The 17,342-nt window shown below is 46.5% G+C and overlaps 1 protein-coding gene across 1 annotated transcript; it reads left to right on the top strand.

The window, feature by feature from the left end:
- Positions 1-1,710: 1,710 nt before the first annotated feature.
- On the top strand, positions 1,711-16,969 carry LOC104035268 (serine protease 55). The gene is made up of 5 exons (XM_075708587.1): positions 1,711-1,765; positions 2,174-2,363; positions 3,263-3,510; positions 6,109-6,242; positions 16,667-16,969. Exons 1-5 carry the CDS (start codon positions 1,711-1,713, stop codon positions 16,967-16,969), a joined length of 930 nt encoding a protein of 309 aa, XP_075564702.1.
- The last annotated feature ends 373 nt before the right edge of the window (positions 16,970-17,342 follow it).

The raw sequence follows: 17,342 nt of genomic DNA, 5'->3' as shown, positions 1-17,342 counted from the left end.
AAAGAAAAATATTGTCTGTGGTGTGTTCCATGGCTCTAAGTATATATTGGAGTAGATCTAAAAAAAGTATCAAATATTATAAAAGGCTGCAGCCTGCTAATTAAACACCAGGGCTTTTAAACCTGTATTATCGTGCATGACAGTACAGAGGAGTAGAATTCATATTGGCCATACTGTAACACAATTATTCCTATGATTAATTATTTGTACTTCAGTAGCTTATGGAGCTCCCTCCAAGACCAGAGCTCATTACGGCAGGTGCTGTGCAAATGTAATGTCAGGCAGTCTCTGCCCCAGTGCGTGTACAGTCAAAAATAGCAGGACAGCCAGAAAGAGGCAAAATAAATTTTCATTTTATTGATGGGGTTCTCAGAGTTCTCTTGCTCCTCAGCTGATGCTTAGTTCATTCCAGTCTCAAAAGCCAGAGGAAGCTTGTCCTTCTAGCAGATTTATACCTGGGGCAAGCTGGAGAGAAGCTACCTCTGGCAGGATTACCATGTTAGGCTCTTTCTGGACATGCCTCAAAATGTGCCCACATCACACGGGATTTCCAGTTGCTGTGGTAACTGATCGCTTGTCCTTAACGTGTTTTGTGCCACTGAATTGTTCTAGTGCTCACTGTCAAGGAAACCAGCACTTTTGTCTAATTTCCTAGGCATGAGGTGACATAAAAGCAAAGAAGAGAGGAAAATAAAGTCTTACTTTCATCCTATGCATTTTTAACCACTGCATAATTCAGACTTCAGTGGGCTAACTCCTGATTTTCTCCAATGTACAAGGCAAAACATTTCATATGCTGAATCATTTGGGTGCTCATAAAATGTTGCTTCATTCCCCTCTGTCCTTTCCCCTCCCTCCCCTCCTACTCCGCATTACAGTTACTGTTTTGAAACCAGCTGGGAAGTCTTTGGAGAAAGCGCCATTCTGTCCTTAATATAGCTGGGCTCAAGTCTGAACCTGGCTGAGTTTTTTGTAAGTCCTGTTCTGATGGAAGTAACGTGTTAGTTTAGAAATCTGCATAGATGCATCCATTGATGCTAAAATTGGCCCACACCAAAATATTATTATGCCACCACAAAATTATCTATGGAGTTACTGTAGGGTGGAGTTTTGGCTCCCTGGGAAGAAGGGAGTGGGTGCCTCAACATCTTTCATACTATACTTCTGATTTGGCACTGTTTGAAATTCACCCTACCACAGAGCTGCCTCTTTCTTCTGAGAACACAGACACAGTCTAAATGAAGAAGGGAAAATTAATTCAGAGTTTCATAGGCTTCAGCACTTCTCAGAGTTGAAGATGAAAGGCGGTGCAGGACCCGCAGCTAAGGTCTTTGGAGAGAAGAATGTGGCTCAAGATCCAAAAAGGGCTGCAGCACCCAACCCATGAAATTCATTGTTGCAATACCCTGTGAAAGTCAGTCCAGGATACAGACAGGAATTTCACTGCTGCCCTATCCTTATCACAGCTAAAGCAAATCCCAAGCCTCTTGGAAATCACTGAACTTTCCCTCATCACCTTAGCAAGGGCAGGATCCAACTGTGATGTCAACAGAAACAAACGGATTGTGTGATGTCACATCCCAGTTGCCCCGGCAGAAAGATACGTTGCCTTTGGTGAGAATATGGAATGGGGAAGATGTCCTAGGGGCCTGCAGAAGCATCACTGCTCTGAATGTTGTCCAAGAGTGCTGGTCCAAGACAGGGATTGAAATGCTGCTCCTTACCCTCTTCTGTTTAACTTCGCTGATCAGCAGCGTCAATGCAGGCTTTTCTTCTCAACACCAGCAGAGCGGAACTGCTAGTAGCCCTACAGGATATACAATTATCAGTAAATGAAATAGGCCTGGGCTTATTCCTTGTACCTGATGGCATATACATACGGCTTGTACTATACAGCCTGATACTGAACTCTTCCACTCATAGTCCCTAAAGAAGTTTATCCAGCCTGCCTATGGGAAACGGTCTATGGCCCTGCTAGCCCCCAAACTGCCTGGGCATTGCTTGGCAAGAGCGTGGGTTTGGGGAGGCTACAGTGATGCCAGGGGCTTTGGTAGAGATCAAGTAGCATAAATAATTATAGACCACTGCTTTAGCTGATGTCCTGCCCCTCTAGTTTAGTAGCACAAGCAGTGGCATTGCTGTACGTGAGCACCGTGTCTCATTTTGTACCCAGAGTGTGGCCTCCGACCATCTTATGAATCCTTTCTGGAGACTGGCAAGAGGATCGCAGTGGGGAGATATGCCAAGGCTGGGGAGTTCCCGTGGCATGTGAGCATCCAGAGCAATGGGAAACATATCTGCGGAGGCAGCATCATCAGTGCATTGTGGATTTTAACTGCGGCCCATTGCTTTGCAGAAGATGTGTGAGTACTTGGGGGAAGCAAGGACAGCCCACAAACAATGGGTTCATAACATTGCTCCTTGTGGGTGTAGGATATATATGTCCTTGGGGTCAAGGGCAACATATATGTGACTGAGCCAGAAAAGAGAGCCCTGAAAACAAGAATTGTCTCCTTTGGGGAGAACAGGCCCATTTCTGATCAGAGGTAGTGTTACAACAGAAATGTGCAAAAATCTGCATAACAAGGAGATGCAGAAGGGCAATATTTTGAAGGATGGTCTGAGCAGCCTTGTGTAAATACCCGTGATGCTGTTCTGATGGCCCCAAGCATTTTCTGTACATCTACACATGTTGCGGTACCCTGTAAAAAGAGGTGTACTCCATTCCAGCTTATTCCAACCCCCGAATTACCTTCGCTTTAATTTGGCAAACACCTTTAGCTCATGGAGAGTCTGATTTTAAAACAGCAGCTTCTGGATAAATCAACCCCATGCGATGCCCAGGGGCAGAGTCCAGCCTTCTGCGAGCCCCCTCCAAAATTCGGCAGGTCCGAGAGCCGAGGCTGCTGGAAGACAAATGACCTGTGGCATCACAACCTGGAGCAGCTGGCTGGGGGCAGCGTGGTCCAGAGCAGCCAGCCCAGGGCACAGCGATCCCGAAGATCCAGGCAACTCCATCTGTTCGTTAGCGACTGGGCTATTCATAACTTGGTTGCATTCATGTTCTACCTCTGCACCTCTCTCCCTTGAAAATTAGCTTTGCCTAGCAGTGAGGGTAGATTTCTGTGATATTTATAGCTCATCTGCCTCTGCAATTTGCTGAGCACCACCCGACCCTGCTCGGGGGGAGGAGGCACCAACCTTTATAATATGAAGCCTTCATGTTTGCTTATGTCTACACTGCTTCTGTTTTGCTTGTAAGGCCACCAGATCTCACTGTTGTGGTGGGGGGAATAGACCTCGACCTCCCACTGGAAGAATATAAACCGGACACCTTGATCCTCCATGAAAATTTTGACAGAATGAGCATGCAAAATGATATTGCTCTGATCCTGCTCAGCTCTCCCATCGAGTTCAGCAATGAGAAAATCCCCATCTGCTTGCCCTTCATGTATGACATCGATACGTGGCAACACTGCTGGGTTGCTGGGTGGGGAACCAGAAGTGCAGGTGAGATGCTGTTGGGAGATGTATTCGCTAACGGAGGCTGGTTTTTATCCATTTAAAGTAGATGTTCTCTCCCAGGAGGGGTTACCCACTTTAACTTCCACTCCCTACCTCCCTGGTAAGCACATCCAGACCCTTGCAGCCTCTGCACATCCACCAGTTCTCTGTTCACTGCAAGAACCAGTCACCTACTGACCCCCAGAGCAAAGTCCCTGGTACGCTGAGCCCATACGTTCAAGCTGAAACCTTAGAGCCCACCTTTGCTCTGCAGGAACTCAAACTCTTGCTTGCCTTTTTTGGCACCCAAAGTAAGACAAGCTCCACCCTGGTGGGCAAGTTAGGCTGGGTCTAATGAGGTCTGGAATAATGGAAAGGGAGGTCTAGGGTTGTCTTTGGTTCAATGCCTCCATGAACCAGATTGATTCAATGGTACTGGCTACCCCTCTTCTTCACTCGCTTAGAACTGCAGATTGCTATTGCTAATTGCTCTTGTTTAAGCCCTAATGAAAGTAGCTCCAGCGCTGATTGTGACCCAAAATGTCTATCCTGAACAAATGTCACTAAATGGCTAATAAATGATTTCATTATTAGAAAGAGTTAATTGGGACGGAGTGGGTATGGTGGTGCCTTGGGGCTTTAACAGTCCTTCCTAGGATGTAGTAAGTGAATGTCCCATATTATCCTTGCTATTCTGCTGTGTAGGGTTACTGTCTTGTCTCTGAAACTCTGCATTTTCCTTCTTAGGCTTCATTTGCCTCACGTAACAGTAATACGCAACACAACACTGTGTTATAATTGTGAAACTCTCCCATTTCACCAAGGTAACGTGCTCTTAGAAACAGAAAAGCAGGGGGCTGCTGCAGAGTGACTCTGCAGCTTGGCAGGATTTCTCTTTAGCTAGCCTCTTTGCAGAAAAGCATGGTGTGGCTCCGGAGATCGGTCTCATGCTGCTGTGTGGGTTCAGTTGACATTGCCTCTGTGCTCCAAATTGCACCCTGTGGGAGGTCAATTCACTGAGCCCTGGCACACAGCCCTTCTGTCTGGGAGATGTTTCGGAAGAAAAACAGCAGAAGCTGAGTTTGGTGAGAGGTTTGTGCGATGGTGTAATACGGGCCATACCAAAAAAGTATGAGGCGTTGTTCCTCAGTGGGGGAAAAATGGGTCATTTCTCATCTCTATCAGCATTTCGTAGGTGGACGTATCTCAGATGGCACCTCAGGCAGCACTAACCTGACTCCCTTTCGAGTATGAGCCAGCAGTGTGCCCAGGTGGCCAAGGCGGCCAACAGCATCCTGGCTTGTATCAGGAATAGTGTGGCCAACGGGAGCAGGGAAGTGATTGTCCCTCTGTACTCGGCACTGGTGGGGCTGCACCTTGAATACTGTGTTGAGTTTTGGGCCCCTCACTACAAGAAGGACATTGAGGTGCTGGAGCGTGTCCAGAGAAGGGCAGTGGAGCTGGGGAAGGGTGTGGAGCACAGGGCTGATGGGGAGTGGCTGAGGGAGCTGGGGGTGTTCAGCCTGGAGAAGAGGAGGCTGAGGGGAGAACTTATTGCTCTCTGCAGCTACCTGACAGGAGGGGGCAGGGAGGTGGGTGCTGGTCTCTTCTCCCAAGTAACAAGCAATCAGGCAAGAGGAAACAACCTCAAGTTGCGCCAGGGGAGGTTTAGGTTGGATATCAGGAAAAATGTCTTCATGGAAAGAGTGGTCAAGCATTGGAACAGGCTGCCCAGGGAAGTCATTGAGTCACCATCCATGGAGGTATTTAAAATACGTGTAGACATGGGACTTAGGGACATGGTTTAGTGGTGGACTTGGCAGTGCTAGGTTAACAGTTGGACTCGATGGTCTTGAGGGTCTTTTCCAACCTAAATGATTCTGTGATTCTATGGTTCTATGACTGCAGTCAATTAGACCTCAAGTGGAGCCAACTGATTGGAGATGCCTACATTAAAGCATTTTAATCTGTGGATGCTCCCATAGAGTGGCCCCATCTTAGCTGGGAAAGGAACCTGACAACTTTCTATTTTTTGATCTTACCTTTGAGTCCCATCTTGGTGAAGGTGCTGGGAGGATTTAGCTCAGTGAAATATGGAAGAAGGAATGAGTTTCTGAAAATCTGTAGGTCTTTCCCCCAGCAGCAGCATCCTCCAAAAGTCAGTTTTATCCTTCAGACTCAGATCATCACCGAGACCAACAGGATAAGCCACCCCTTTGGGGTTTTCCAGCCATACTGCATCCCAGAGTTCATCTACAAAAGTGATTTTTTTAAATCCTGTTTAGCAAGTCTCCACTCCCCAGAATTGCAGCTTTGCCCGTTAACACCTCCCCCCTCTCTACCTACCTACCCACCTCCTAAATTGGCATAAAGTCAAGAGCACAAACTTATCTTTGCTAACATTTGGACAGCCCCTGTAAGCCCCCATGACCCCAAGACCATATGGTTGTGCCCTGAGACCCTCTTGCCCTGAGATGCCTTACAAATTCAGCCAGGACCAGTCCCAAGGGCTAGTCTCCGGCTGTGGTTTCACCCTTGCAAGTCTGCACTGTTCTGCAGGGTTTGTTAATAGTTCTCTTCTCACTTGCTGGTTGTCGGTTGCAGTGCCAGCATCCCATGTGCTGCAGAAAGCACGGATGAAGCTCATCAGCAGGGAGCAGTGCTTGGAGCGCATCCCAGAGCTAGAGGAGAACATGCTGTGTGCTGTGCTGGAGAGAGGAGAAAGAGGCGCCTGCCAGGTAAAGTAAACAGGCTCCTGGACAGCCACGCTGCCTACGGGGCACAGAGACATTGAAGGAGAAGCTCCTTTGCTTCAGGAGTGAACATCGATCCTTCCCACGCCTTCCTGGGGTTGCTAAAACTTCTCTGCAGGAGGCCAGGGCAGGATGCCCAGGGGCCAAGGAACTACCTGCAAAGGCATATTGACCTGGGCAGTGGGGGTGCAGGATTCCTGGGGTTGGAAAGCAGTGGTGGTGCTGGAAACGAAACGCCTTGTTGAGCAGATGGGCCTCTCCTTACACTCTCCCCCCTGCCCCAGTTCCCTCCCTGCAGAGAGAGAGAAACAGGAGCTCTGCAAAGGAAACCACGAGCTGAAAGGAGTGCAAGGAAAAAGGGGGGTTCCCAACAAGTCCCCTCGGATGGGAGACAGTTTGGATGGCTCTAGGCAGAGCAATTTGGACTTTTATCTCACAGCAGTTTAAAAACTCGTTATCTGCTGTGGCCAAGCTGTGCAATGGTGGGAGTAATGTGAGGAGAGGTCTTGTGTCCCTGCGAAGAGTGCTCAACACAGCATGGGCTGCGTCCTCCTCCTGCCTGGTGTCCCCTCAGCCCTGGGCTGGGCAGTGCTGCTCTATTGCCAGGTTAAATACTGAAAGGAGACACAAAAAGTTTGTCCAGGAGGGTCAAAGCAAAAGAATTGGGTGGGAAATTGGGTCCAGGTATGTTTAACTTGAATATTAGAAACCTTTCTCAGGTGAGGTCTTGGCTCTGAACCAAATGTCCTTTGATAACGGTGCAGGTTGGTCTGTGGCTGCCAGAACTAGTCACACATTGCAATGAGTTGGTCATGTAGGCTGATGGACTTTTGAAGCTAAATAATAGAGTTCAAGCAGTATTTGATATCAGGGACTGCAAAGGGGAGAGAGCGGATGCAAACACTCAGATATGGGAAAACCTCACTCAGAACTTGTGTGCTCAGAACATACTCCATCCGCAGGATCACTGTCCTGATGTCAAACAAAGTATGAAAGCCAAAACCCACCTTTTCTTTCATAGCATCCAACCTCCAACCCCTCCTCTGAGTGCCTGGTAAGGACTGAGCTCTCCCTGCAGCCTCTGCTTCTGGACTAAGGTCTCCGTCCTCTACTGGGCAAAGGGTTTTCTTAGACATGTGCCTGCATGTGCAGGGGGACAGATGAGCAGACACATGTATGCGCAGCTTCATCCTGTGGGAATCATTCACTGAGGGAACTAAACCACCACCCAGGACAGTGAGACATTCCCTGCCCTTTAGGCAAAGACAGCAGCTACAGGGATCGCGGACTGTAAAGCCATGGCAATCTGGGCCCGTAGCTGGGCAGCGGAGGGGAAGCTTTGCTTTGCAAAATCATTTTTTGATTAGCCAGTGAGCATCTGTCTCTGAAACCATTCATCTAGTGACTTTCACCTCCATTAAATTCAATCAAAAATTTTAAAAAGAAAACTGCCACAGGATAACATTAACATGATTAAAGAATGCACTTCCCAGCCCAGCCTTAAGTTCTGTGGCTGAAATGTGCTGGTGAAACAGCAAGAGCACTTGTACCCAGCAAAATGAATCTCCTGTATTCAAAGAGATGATGAGGGTGCTATTTTGCTCTACAGTAACGTTAGTCATCTGAGAAATGAACTAGAAATGGGAGCTTTCCAAGCAGTGGAAGTACACAATGGCTGCATGTGTGATGATGCTCATAACCCAGCAAGTGCCCACTTGTAGTGGAAGTTTGACCAGGCAGAAATGTCTTGCATCCAGAAATAACGAGAGCAAGACAAAACCATACCCTAGGCTAGAAGTGGAGCTCTTCAGGAGAGAAACAGGTGACATGACTTTTCCTCAGAATTTGCTAATTTGCTGGAGGGGAAGCATTTTGCTGATGGACAGTTTGCTGGGAAGCGCTGATTAAAGTCAGGTAGGGCACATTTTGGCCTTGCTAGGCTGGTTCAGAAATCTGGTGGCTTGCCCGTAGAGGCTGCCTGGTAATGAATTGGGAGGCCAGGTCCAAACCTGATGCTTGCTCTGCAGCATGGACCACTGGACACCCAATTCATCTGCCCCGGGCAGATAGCGAGGCACACTGTAGACAGTGCAATCTATCGAACTACTCTTTTCCATAAATATTATGGGGTTTGTGTCAAACAACGAGGCCAGATTTCAAAATACCTTTGCAAAGTCAGCAGTGTCAAGGAGGTAGAGCAGCCCTGGGCACCGTTTTGGTCTGTGCTGACCAGCTGTCTCTTGGATGATTTCCAGACACAGCTCAAGTTTTTGCATGGGTCAGGAGCCACTCACAGTAATCACTTTGGATCCTGGCACCCCAGTTTAGAGGCCAGGAAGGAGGAGCAGCGCAGGCAAGGCAGAGAACCCTGGTCAGGGAACAAGCCCTGGCGATGCTGAGTTTGCTGGTGTAGATGTGGTCACAGTAAACCTGGAAGCCATGCACTGCACAGATGCGTGATCTGTCTGGACATGAAGTAGATAAAAGCCTTACGCTAACCTTTCCTGAGCTTTGCTGAGAGTCAGGATACATTTGTTCATGTCCAGAGCCAGGCTAAGATGGGCAAGTTGCATCTAGACCCAAGGTTGTAAGTCCACATGATCCTCATCTGGATCCAAAGGATTACCATCCTAAATCTTTGCATTGCGTGCCATTTGTGTGCTAGATTTTCCCTGTTGCAGCAAGCTGTTTTATGAGTAACTAAAGCCACACAGATATCTTCACCGAGGCATCATGTAGAAGGATTATCCTACTGACCACTACCTTAATACCCCCATGTGGCAACAGGACATGAATAGAAAGGCTCAGACATTTCACCAGCTGCCATCATACTAGTACCAGACACGACTAATTTGTGGATCACTGACCATATTCCTATAATAACTCAAGGAGATTGAATAGCAGAGCTCCTGAGTATCTGTACTTAAAAAAAAAAATCCATTCACTTCAAAAGAAAAATCTATTGTACACCAATTCCCTAGCGGTTCTGCAGACAAATATATAGATTGACTGTGAATTAACACTAACAGGATCTGTAATTGACTTATAGTTCTATTTAGTCATAAACATTAGCATTAATGGATGTTCATGGGGTACAAGTGCTAAAGAACAGACACTAGAGATGGCCTATGTGTTATTTTTTTGTGTGCTACATTTCTTCCATGACCCCATGAACCACAATTGATGTCTAATTCCTTGCTTTCTTAAGCATCTTTTGTTAGGCTCTGATGCAATGGTAACTTGAACGATAATTAGAGTATAAGGGACTCACAAAGCAAATGCCTCTTCAGTGTCTTGCCTATCCAGACAAAATTCAGTAAATGGCCCAATTATATTTCAGAGAGTTTCTGCAAAGGAGGTCTGTGGGGGTAGCTCAGCGCTGCGGTGATTAGGACAGAGTGTGTTCAGCTGGAAGTCACAGTTCACGTACAGTTCAGGTCAGCAGCAGATGAAGGGGGGTCCAGTCCATGACCTGACTTTCAGGGAAGGAATCATTGTATGGCCACAAACAAGCAGTGGGATAGTTCCAGCTCAGCTTCACCGTCCCCCCGTGTAGGGCTGATCTGAGTCATGGGGCTGAAGGTATCTACCCCCTTCCACCGATTGTAGCAGGAGGTGATCTTGGCCGTCTCTGATAAATGTCTGAAATGATGCATCTAGGGCTCTGGATTTTAATTTCTTTAGTTCTGTGAAAAAAAGCAGAGGACCTCTTTCCTTCACCTGTGATATGTCCTGCCCACATATACTGTCAGCAGTTTGGAAAGGGCAAATGCCCTTTACAGCATCTGGGATGCTCAGGGCTCTCACCCCACATAGCTATAGTGATAGCAGTAGCTGTTGTACAACCCTGGGTGGGATTTATCCGGCCAGATACAAATGTCTTTCCTATAGCCATCTGCTTCTACCGAATCATCTTTCCATCAATAAGGAGAAAAAAAGTGCTTCTGACATGTGATTCATTGAGACTGTTTTAACCATCTATCTTAAAATGAGCTAAAGCCATGCAGGAGTGCTTATTGCTCCCCATTAACTAATAGCAAGTCCAAGGTGTCCAGCTCACAGGGATACACATAGCTCCGAGGCAGGACAGTTGGCTACATCTAAGTCTCCAGTGCCATTTTAGATATCCCAGGAGATCCCCCTGGCATCCCACTGCCCCCATCTCAAAGCATGCCCCAGTGGCACTGATGTGGCTGCAATGGGAGCATGACACGTGCACTGGAAACACCTAGGAGAGGTGATCAGCCTGGAGCTGAACTCACTTTGTCTGTGCGTCAGAGTGCTAAACTCGTGCAGAAGTGACAAAAGCTCTTGCATCCTTTTACTGGTGCTAATGTGGCTCCAAAACTGCAAAGGAAGACTTGTGAAATAGAATTTTTAAAAGAAAAAAGTCTTCAAATTAAAATTGGGTCAATATAGATAATTTATCACAGATGCAAAGGAAAGGTCACAAACCAGGGAAGCCTGGTCAATCCCTCAGACTGTTCAAAATATCTGAACAGAAGTGGACAGAGGATGGTGTGATTGCAGTCTGTGGGGATGGAGAGTAGCTGCATGAGGTCTGAGGTTATAGGCCCTTCTGCCTGTCAGATAAAGCTCTCCTGGGGGCCAGCAGTCAAAGCTAACCACATTTCAGTTCAAAGTTATTACTAAATAACTAAACTACACAAAATTACTTTACTATTGTACCTTGCCTTAATATTGAAGAGAGTGATCCACTCTCCATCCTTGTGGTGGATTCTCCGTCAGTGAACTGTTGCTAACATGATGGAGTGGGTTTTTTCCCTAAGGGACAGATTGGTTTAACTAGGAAGGTATCCTGGGAAGTCCCAGAACAGAGCAGTCTCTTAAATTTGCTTCTGAAACATGCTTTGATGTGCAGCTCATAATAATTAGAACACTTTTCCTGTGTCCCATGGTTTTATAGGGCTTTCATCACTTGATCATTTCATGATATGGGCAGACAAGTGAACACATTCAGGCTGTGGTGGCTTAATTCTTTCATCTGCCAAAAACATTCCTTCCTATTGCAAGGACCCGGGATGTTGATGATGTCGCATGTGTCTTCTGCTTTCTTCCTCTGGGTTGCAGCTTTTGGTCCCCCAAACTGAAGCTGCTCGGTTTGCAGCAAAGGGCTCTAGCATTACTTTGCATGCCTGGTGAGTGAAGCTGTGGGGAGCAGAACATCTCTGGATCCAGCTGAACACAAATATCTACTTTGTGCTTACCCTCCGAGTGGGGAAATGGGTGTGATGACTCAGAGGAGCTGCTTCTCATTCAATTACAGTGAGTCAACATGGCTTTAAGGGAAAGTCATGACTCACAGGCAGATTTAAATTCTTTGAAGGAGTCGACAAGCATGTGGCAGAGGGTGATCCAGCTGATATAACATGCTGAGATTTCCAAAACTCTTTTAATGAGATTTCTCACCAAAGGCTCACGGAGAAACTGTACTGTCATGAAGTAGAAGGCCTTTGGTTTGAGAGGGAGGCAACATGGAGGAAGGATTTGGTGGGAGAAAGGGCTCACAAGGAGAGCTGTGCTGGCATCTGTGCAAGGAATTGTGATATTCAAGGAGGGCAAATGCTGAGACGACCAAGTTGGCTGATGCCACAGCATTATTCAGCGTGGTCAAAATTAAAACTGATTGTACAGAGGTGCAGCAGGATCTCATTATTCTGAGTGATTGGAGGTTGAAACAGCAGATGCAGTTCACTGTAGATAAAGGAAAAGTAATGAATATAAGATAAGGAGAAAGCAGCTTCAGCTGTATGCATGCAATAAGAGGCTATTACCATGTGAGAAGGTCTTGGAAAAACTGTGGATAGTCCTTCAGAAGCATCGGCACAAGGCTCTGTGGAGGTTAAAAAGGCAATGAGAGCATTATGAATTATTACGAATGGAACAGGTAGCAAAGCAAATGCATGTTATGCCAGGGCACTAATCTTGGGAGCCTATGTCTTGTTTGCTGTGTGCAACTCCCATCCACCCCATCTGAGAATGGAGCAGTAGTTTTAGAAAAGGAGAAGAGCAGAGTAGGAAGGATGGACAGGGGCACGGAATGGCTTCTAGCAGAAAGGGAAATAACAGAACGGGACTCTGAGGCTTCTAAAAGAGATGTCTGATGGGGATATGACACAGAAATCAAAAGTCATGAGCAGCAAGGAGAGGACAGTCAAGAGCTGTTCTCTTGTCACTGCTGTTCAAAACCCATGAAGGAGGGGGTGTCAGATGGCCGTATCAGGCAGCAGATTTAAAACAAAGAGAAGGAAGTCTTTTTTCATCCAACAGATAATTAAACTATGTAAGTCACTGACCAGGATGTTGTGGGTATTTATCCTAAGGGATAAATGGATTCAAAAAACAATTAGATAACTTCCTGTATGAAGATCTCTCTAAGGCTATTACCGACTGTGATGTAAATACAACTCTGTAAATACTTACCTTGTTTCTCATTCTCTTTCCCTGAGAACTTGCTACAGATGACTGTCAGAGACAGGAGTCTGGGCCACATGGGTCTTTGGCCAGATATATTATAACCACCTTTAAGTCTGTGCCACCATAGTTACTAACGGACCCTGCTGACCTGGGTCTCGGTGGAGTAGAGCGGTCTTGTTCTCCCGTTTTCCAGCAAGGGGATGGAGGGACAGAGTAGCTGAAGGCTCTCACCTGAGATCTCAAAGCGATCATGTGAAAGGAGTCCAGGTGCCCTGTGTTACCTGGTTCATTTTCAATACCTACATGCTAAAAATGGCCATAGCCTCCTTCTTTCCACCCTTCTTTAAAGACAGCTTGTTCACGGTGAAATAACTGAAGAAATCATCTGTTTGCAAAAGCCTTTACTTCCTGCAGCCAGGGCAGCTCTAATGGCAAGCGTTGTTATTCACATGCTGATTCTCTCCAATTTACACAGAGCTTACCAACATGAAAATGAAACCAGCAATGACTTGCAAGGATTGTGTATCCACCTAATGAGTATCAGATGGGTTGTTCTCCCTCCCCCAGAGCTTCTCCCACCTAAGAAGATTTATGTGGCTGAACGTGTTTGTTCTGATCAATTACCATGTTGCAGACATGAATACAAATACGAAAGGAAGAAGATTACACTCTTGATCCAAAGCCCACTAAAGTCAGCAGAAAGGCTCCTGATGTTCACAAAAAGGCTTTGGCCGCGGTGAAAAGGATGAAATTTTTGATCAGCTTCAGTGAACAAAGCGCCTTGTTAGTCAGTGACAGTTTTTATACAAGCCAGAACTATTTATGAGAGAATATATCATTGCTCTTACCTCTCCTAATGGGAGGATTAACATGCAGTTGTGGAAGGCATGAATTCAGCATCGGATCTGATTTGATGTGGTTGCTTTTCACTCGTCTTCTAGTTGACAAGAAACATGCAACAGAAGCAAAGATGCTATTTTTAGGTTTTTTGCTGTCCAGAAACTTGGCACTCAGACTGAAGAGCAGGAGCAGGTATCTGGTGTGTGTTGCTGACCAGAAGTATTTCACCACCAGGATACAGGGGGCTGAAAGCAGCATTTAATAAGTTCTGCCATCTTCAGAGTCGTCAACCTGAGCATTCATTAAATTAGTGCTACTGGAAACATCGCAGAGCTGAGATAATTGTACCAGTGCTCAAAACTCGCTCCTCCCACACCCTCACCCTACACAAGGATGGAAAACCTTGGGCCAACGTTTTTCAGAGCTTAAAGCGGATACAGGGATATTCAGAAGTGTCCAAGAACTGAGTTTATTTTCTCTATTTCCCCCTATAAAAACCAGGCTACTGATTCATCTGGGCTACTGCTATAATTATGTGAGCTAAATTATCACATGGGGAGGATGATTTAGCCCACTTTGTGATAAAATTATTGAGTTAAATAGCTGAAGTTAAGAGAAATGGCATGCTAGAAGTTGCACCAATGAAGCAGACCAGCTCATCTCGTGTGGAATGGGATCTGAAGCAGAATTTGGGTCTCAGGGCTTGTAGATTAAAGAAATGGATTTGCAGCTGCTGCCTGGGTTTTCACAGCATTGCCTAACTCCCTCTCTGCCCAGGTTTTAAATCGCTTTCCGCAGCTGACAGTCCCCCAAGCCCTGCAGACAGCTCTCCCTTTCCTCGCCGACCGGGCAGAGAACAAAACGAACATGGTTAAAGAGGCAAACAGGGAAAAGCAGATCGGATTTGAAAGGAAGACCGCGTGATCTGTAGTTTGAATCAGGATTCCTGGCTCTGCCATTGCCTCGTGCAAATCGCATCCCTTTTCTGCTGTGGTTTTCTCAGCTATGAAATACGATAAGACTTTTTCCCCCAAGGATAGTCACAAGGTATCAGGAATTAACTGGTATTTAAGCGCCCTGGGAGAAAGGTCCTTTGCAAGTGTGAACAGCCTCCAAATTGGACACTCTGAAACCGATCTGCCCCGAAGGCATGCAGGGGCTCTACCGGTGCTAAAAATCTCCTGTACTGGCAAAAGCCAGCACGATGCATCACGACATATCACCGATGAGGGATCGTCGGCTGTTGCTGCGTCACTGGCTTGTGAACAGCTCCCACTCTCTCGACTTCATTTATTATCTTTGTGTAGGAGGCTCCAAGTGCCTTCCTTTCGCTACCAGGATAATATGTTTGGCCTGTTCCTGCCCTGAGGGAATTAGCAGTAAAATTCCCAGTAATTTAATTGTGCCTACAGCCTAGATGTTCATTCATTCAAACAGGATGCCATTGCCAAGGACACTGATAATGCATGGATCCAAGGTCACTGCAAGGTCACTTGTGCGATTCACGCAAATTCTTGGCTGAAACAGGGTCGGGAAATGTCTTTAGATCTTGCGTCTGAAGAGGGTCCAGCAGCACTGGCTGAGATGCAGACAAGTAGCTACAGTAACACCATTTCAGTGCAGAGAGTGTTGAATTTACGGTTGGACTCAATGGTCTTAATGTCTTTTCCAACCTGAATGATTCTGTGATTCTATGATTCTATGAATGCTGAAGCAACGTTTGCTCTGTATTTATCTTCATTTTTCCCTCCTGTATGCATGTTGAATCAAAAAGAAAAATCGGAAAAAAAAATAAAAAATGCAAACATATTATGGGTCTGGACCCTCCATCTAATGAAGTGAGTAGAATTCTGCCATAAACTTTAGTGAGTGCTGGTGAGTTGCACAGGGGACTACAACCACTTCCTTACTCATTAATTAATCTGTGTGTTAGCTCAGGGGAGCTGCTGGCACAAGGGGGTTCATGCACTAATGCCAAAGACATTTCTGAAAGTAGTGTGCAAAGAGGGAAGGACAACATTTCCCAGGAAAGCTGGCTGTCTCAGGAAACGGGTTTGCGTTGAATGTCTTATTTGCCACATGAAGTACTGGAGATAGGGTAGAAAAAAGATTCAAATCCACTGTGGAAGGAAACTGTCTTATTTAGAGCAGGGGCTGCACAACACTCATTTTTACACTGAGGGTGGTGAGGCACTGGCACAGGTTGCCCAGAGAGGTGGTGGAGGCCCCATCCCTGGCAACATCCCAGGCCAGGTTGGACGGGGCTCTGAGCACCCTGCTCTGGTTGAAGCTGTCCCTGCTCACTGCAGGGGTTGGGCTGGGTGGCCTCTAAAGGTCCCTTCCCACCCAAACCATTCTGTGATTCAATGATTCGATGATTCTATGATTCTATGATTCTATGTACATAACTGTCAGAAAAGTGCTGTACCTAGCTGGGTGGATTTTATGCTGGTATCTCTGCTCCCTCAGGCTGTGTTCAGAGATTGCATGCAGAGGTCATACAGGCAACTAGATGTGTTCTTGGTGTTCAAGCTACAGCAGCCAACAGGAGGACATTCGTCTTTGCAGGGTGGCCGCAGCACGCATTTGAAGGCTTGCATACACAGTGACAATTGCCCTTGCAGTAGCAGGCAAGTTTTCAGTAAAATTACTGTGGTTACAAGAAGGATTTGTCAGCATTAGCATTCATCTCTTGTCCAATTTCTGGATGCTAGCCCCCAAAATTAACAGTGGCAGGCACCTAGCACCTACCTGCACCAGTTTTGCAGAGACGTCAAGGACTGAATGAGCAGTCACAGCAAATGTCCCTTTTCACTCTCAGATATTGTCCCTTGGTGACAGGATTCAGGTATCCTTCTGGGGCCATGGGAGCATGTGGAAAAGGCTGAGAAGGACAGGGCATTGCACTGAACCAGAGCTTGTGACTGATTTCCTCCTCTTACCTTCCATATCTATTTATTCTGCAGGGATCTCATGGCTGAGCTGTGAAATTTTGAGTCCAAAATTTCCTTGTTCCCCCAAATCCTCACAAACTCAGGCTAGAGTTTGATTTTCCCAATCAGCCTGTGGGATGCAGCTGCTATGAGAGCCCTGAGGTTTGATCCTGCTGTAACATCCTTCTTATGCTGTAGGTGGACAGCGGGGGACCTCTGGTTTGCAGCTACTGGAACACCATGAAGTGGTTTCAGGTCGGCATCGTCAGCTGGGGAGAAGATTGTGCAGAAAAGCCAAACCATGAGATCTTAATGCCTGTTTACAGCTACCGTGGCTGGATCGAGACTGAGACAGCCTTAAGGGGGAAACCTTTCTTCATTGAAGGCATGGATAACTGTGGAAATGCCAGGGTGGTTCCTTCCAGGGCTGAGACACAGCTGGTGTTTCTTGAGTATTGTCTCCTTTTATTTTTCTCTTTAATGGCAACTAGACTACTCTAGAGAAGATTTTTCAAAACATAATAAAAGTCAGAACTACCATCTCATTCTTCTTTTGCTGCTGACCCATATAGCCATGTCTCAGGTCAACCTGCTCCATCTCAGTGATGTGGACACAGAAGCCAAAATAAGACGCCACAGTGAGACAGTGGAGCGATGGAGAGGACATAGAGATGAAGTGAGAGAGCCAGGAGTCAGACAAGAGAGGCCATAATCCTCTGAAAAACACAGATTTTCCACACTGGTGGGTCACATCAGGCCCGGTTATTTCCTAACTCAGATGCAAAGCAAAGTTAAGATGTGGCATCTGAAGCAGCTGCTGCCCTTGGAAATCTGGAACCCTAAGAAAGGTCTTAGCTTACTCAGTTGCGTAATA

The sequence above is a fragment of the Pelecanus crispus genome, chromosome 3, assembly GCF_030463565.1.
Source record: "Pelecanus crispus isolate bPelCri1 chromosome 3, bPelCri1.pri, whole genome shotgun sequence".
In the NCBI taxonomy this organism is placed as follows: Eukaryota; Metazoa; Chordata; class Aves; order Pelecaniformes; family Pelecanidae; genus Pelecanus; species Pelecanus crispus.
This window is presented reverse-complemented; position numbering and strand designations above follow the sequence as displayed.

Bases quoted from the DNA above. Each gene is read 5' to 3' on its own strand.
- LOC104035268 (XM_075708587.1), top strand. From the start codon at position 1,711: ATGCTGCTCCTTACCCTCTTCTGTTTAACTTCGCTGATCAGCAGCGTC. The intron at 3,511-6,108 runs GTGAGATGCTGT...TGTCGGTTGCAG, and splicing joins GTGGGGAACCAGAAGTGCAG to TGCCAGCATCCCATGTGCTG. The intron at 6,243-16,666 runs GTAAAGTAAACA...CTTATGCTGTAG, and splicing joins GAGAAAGAGGCGCCTGCCAG to GTGGACAGCGGGGGACCTCT.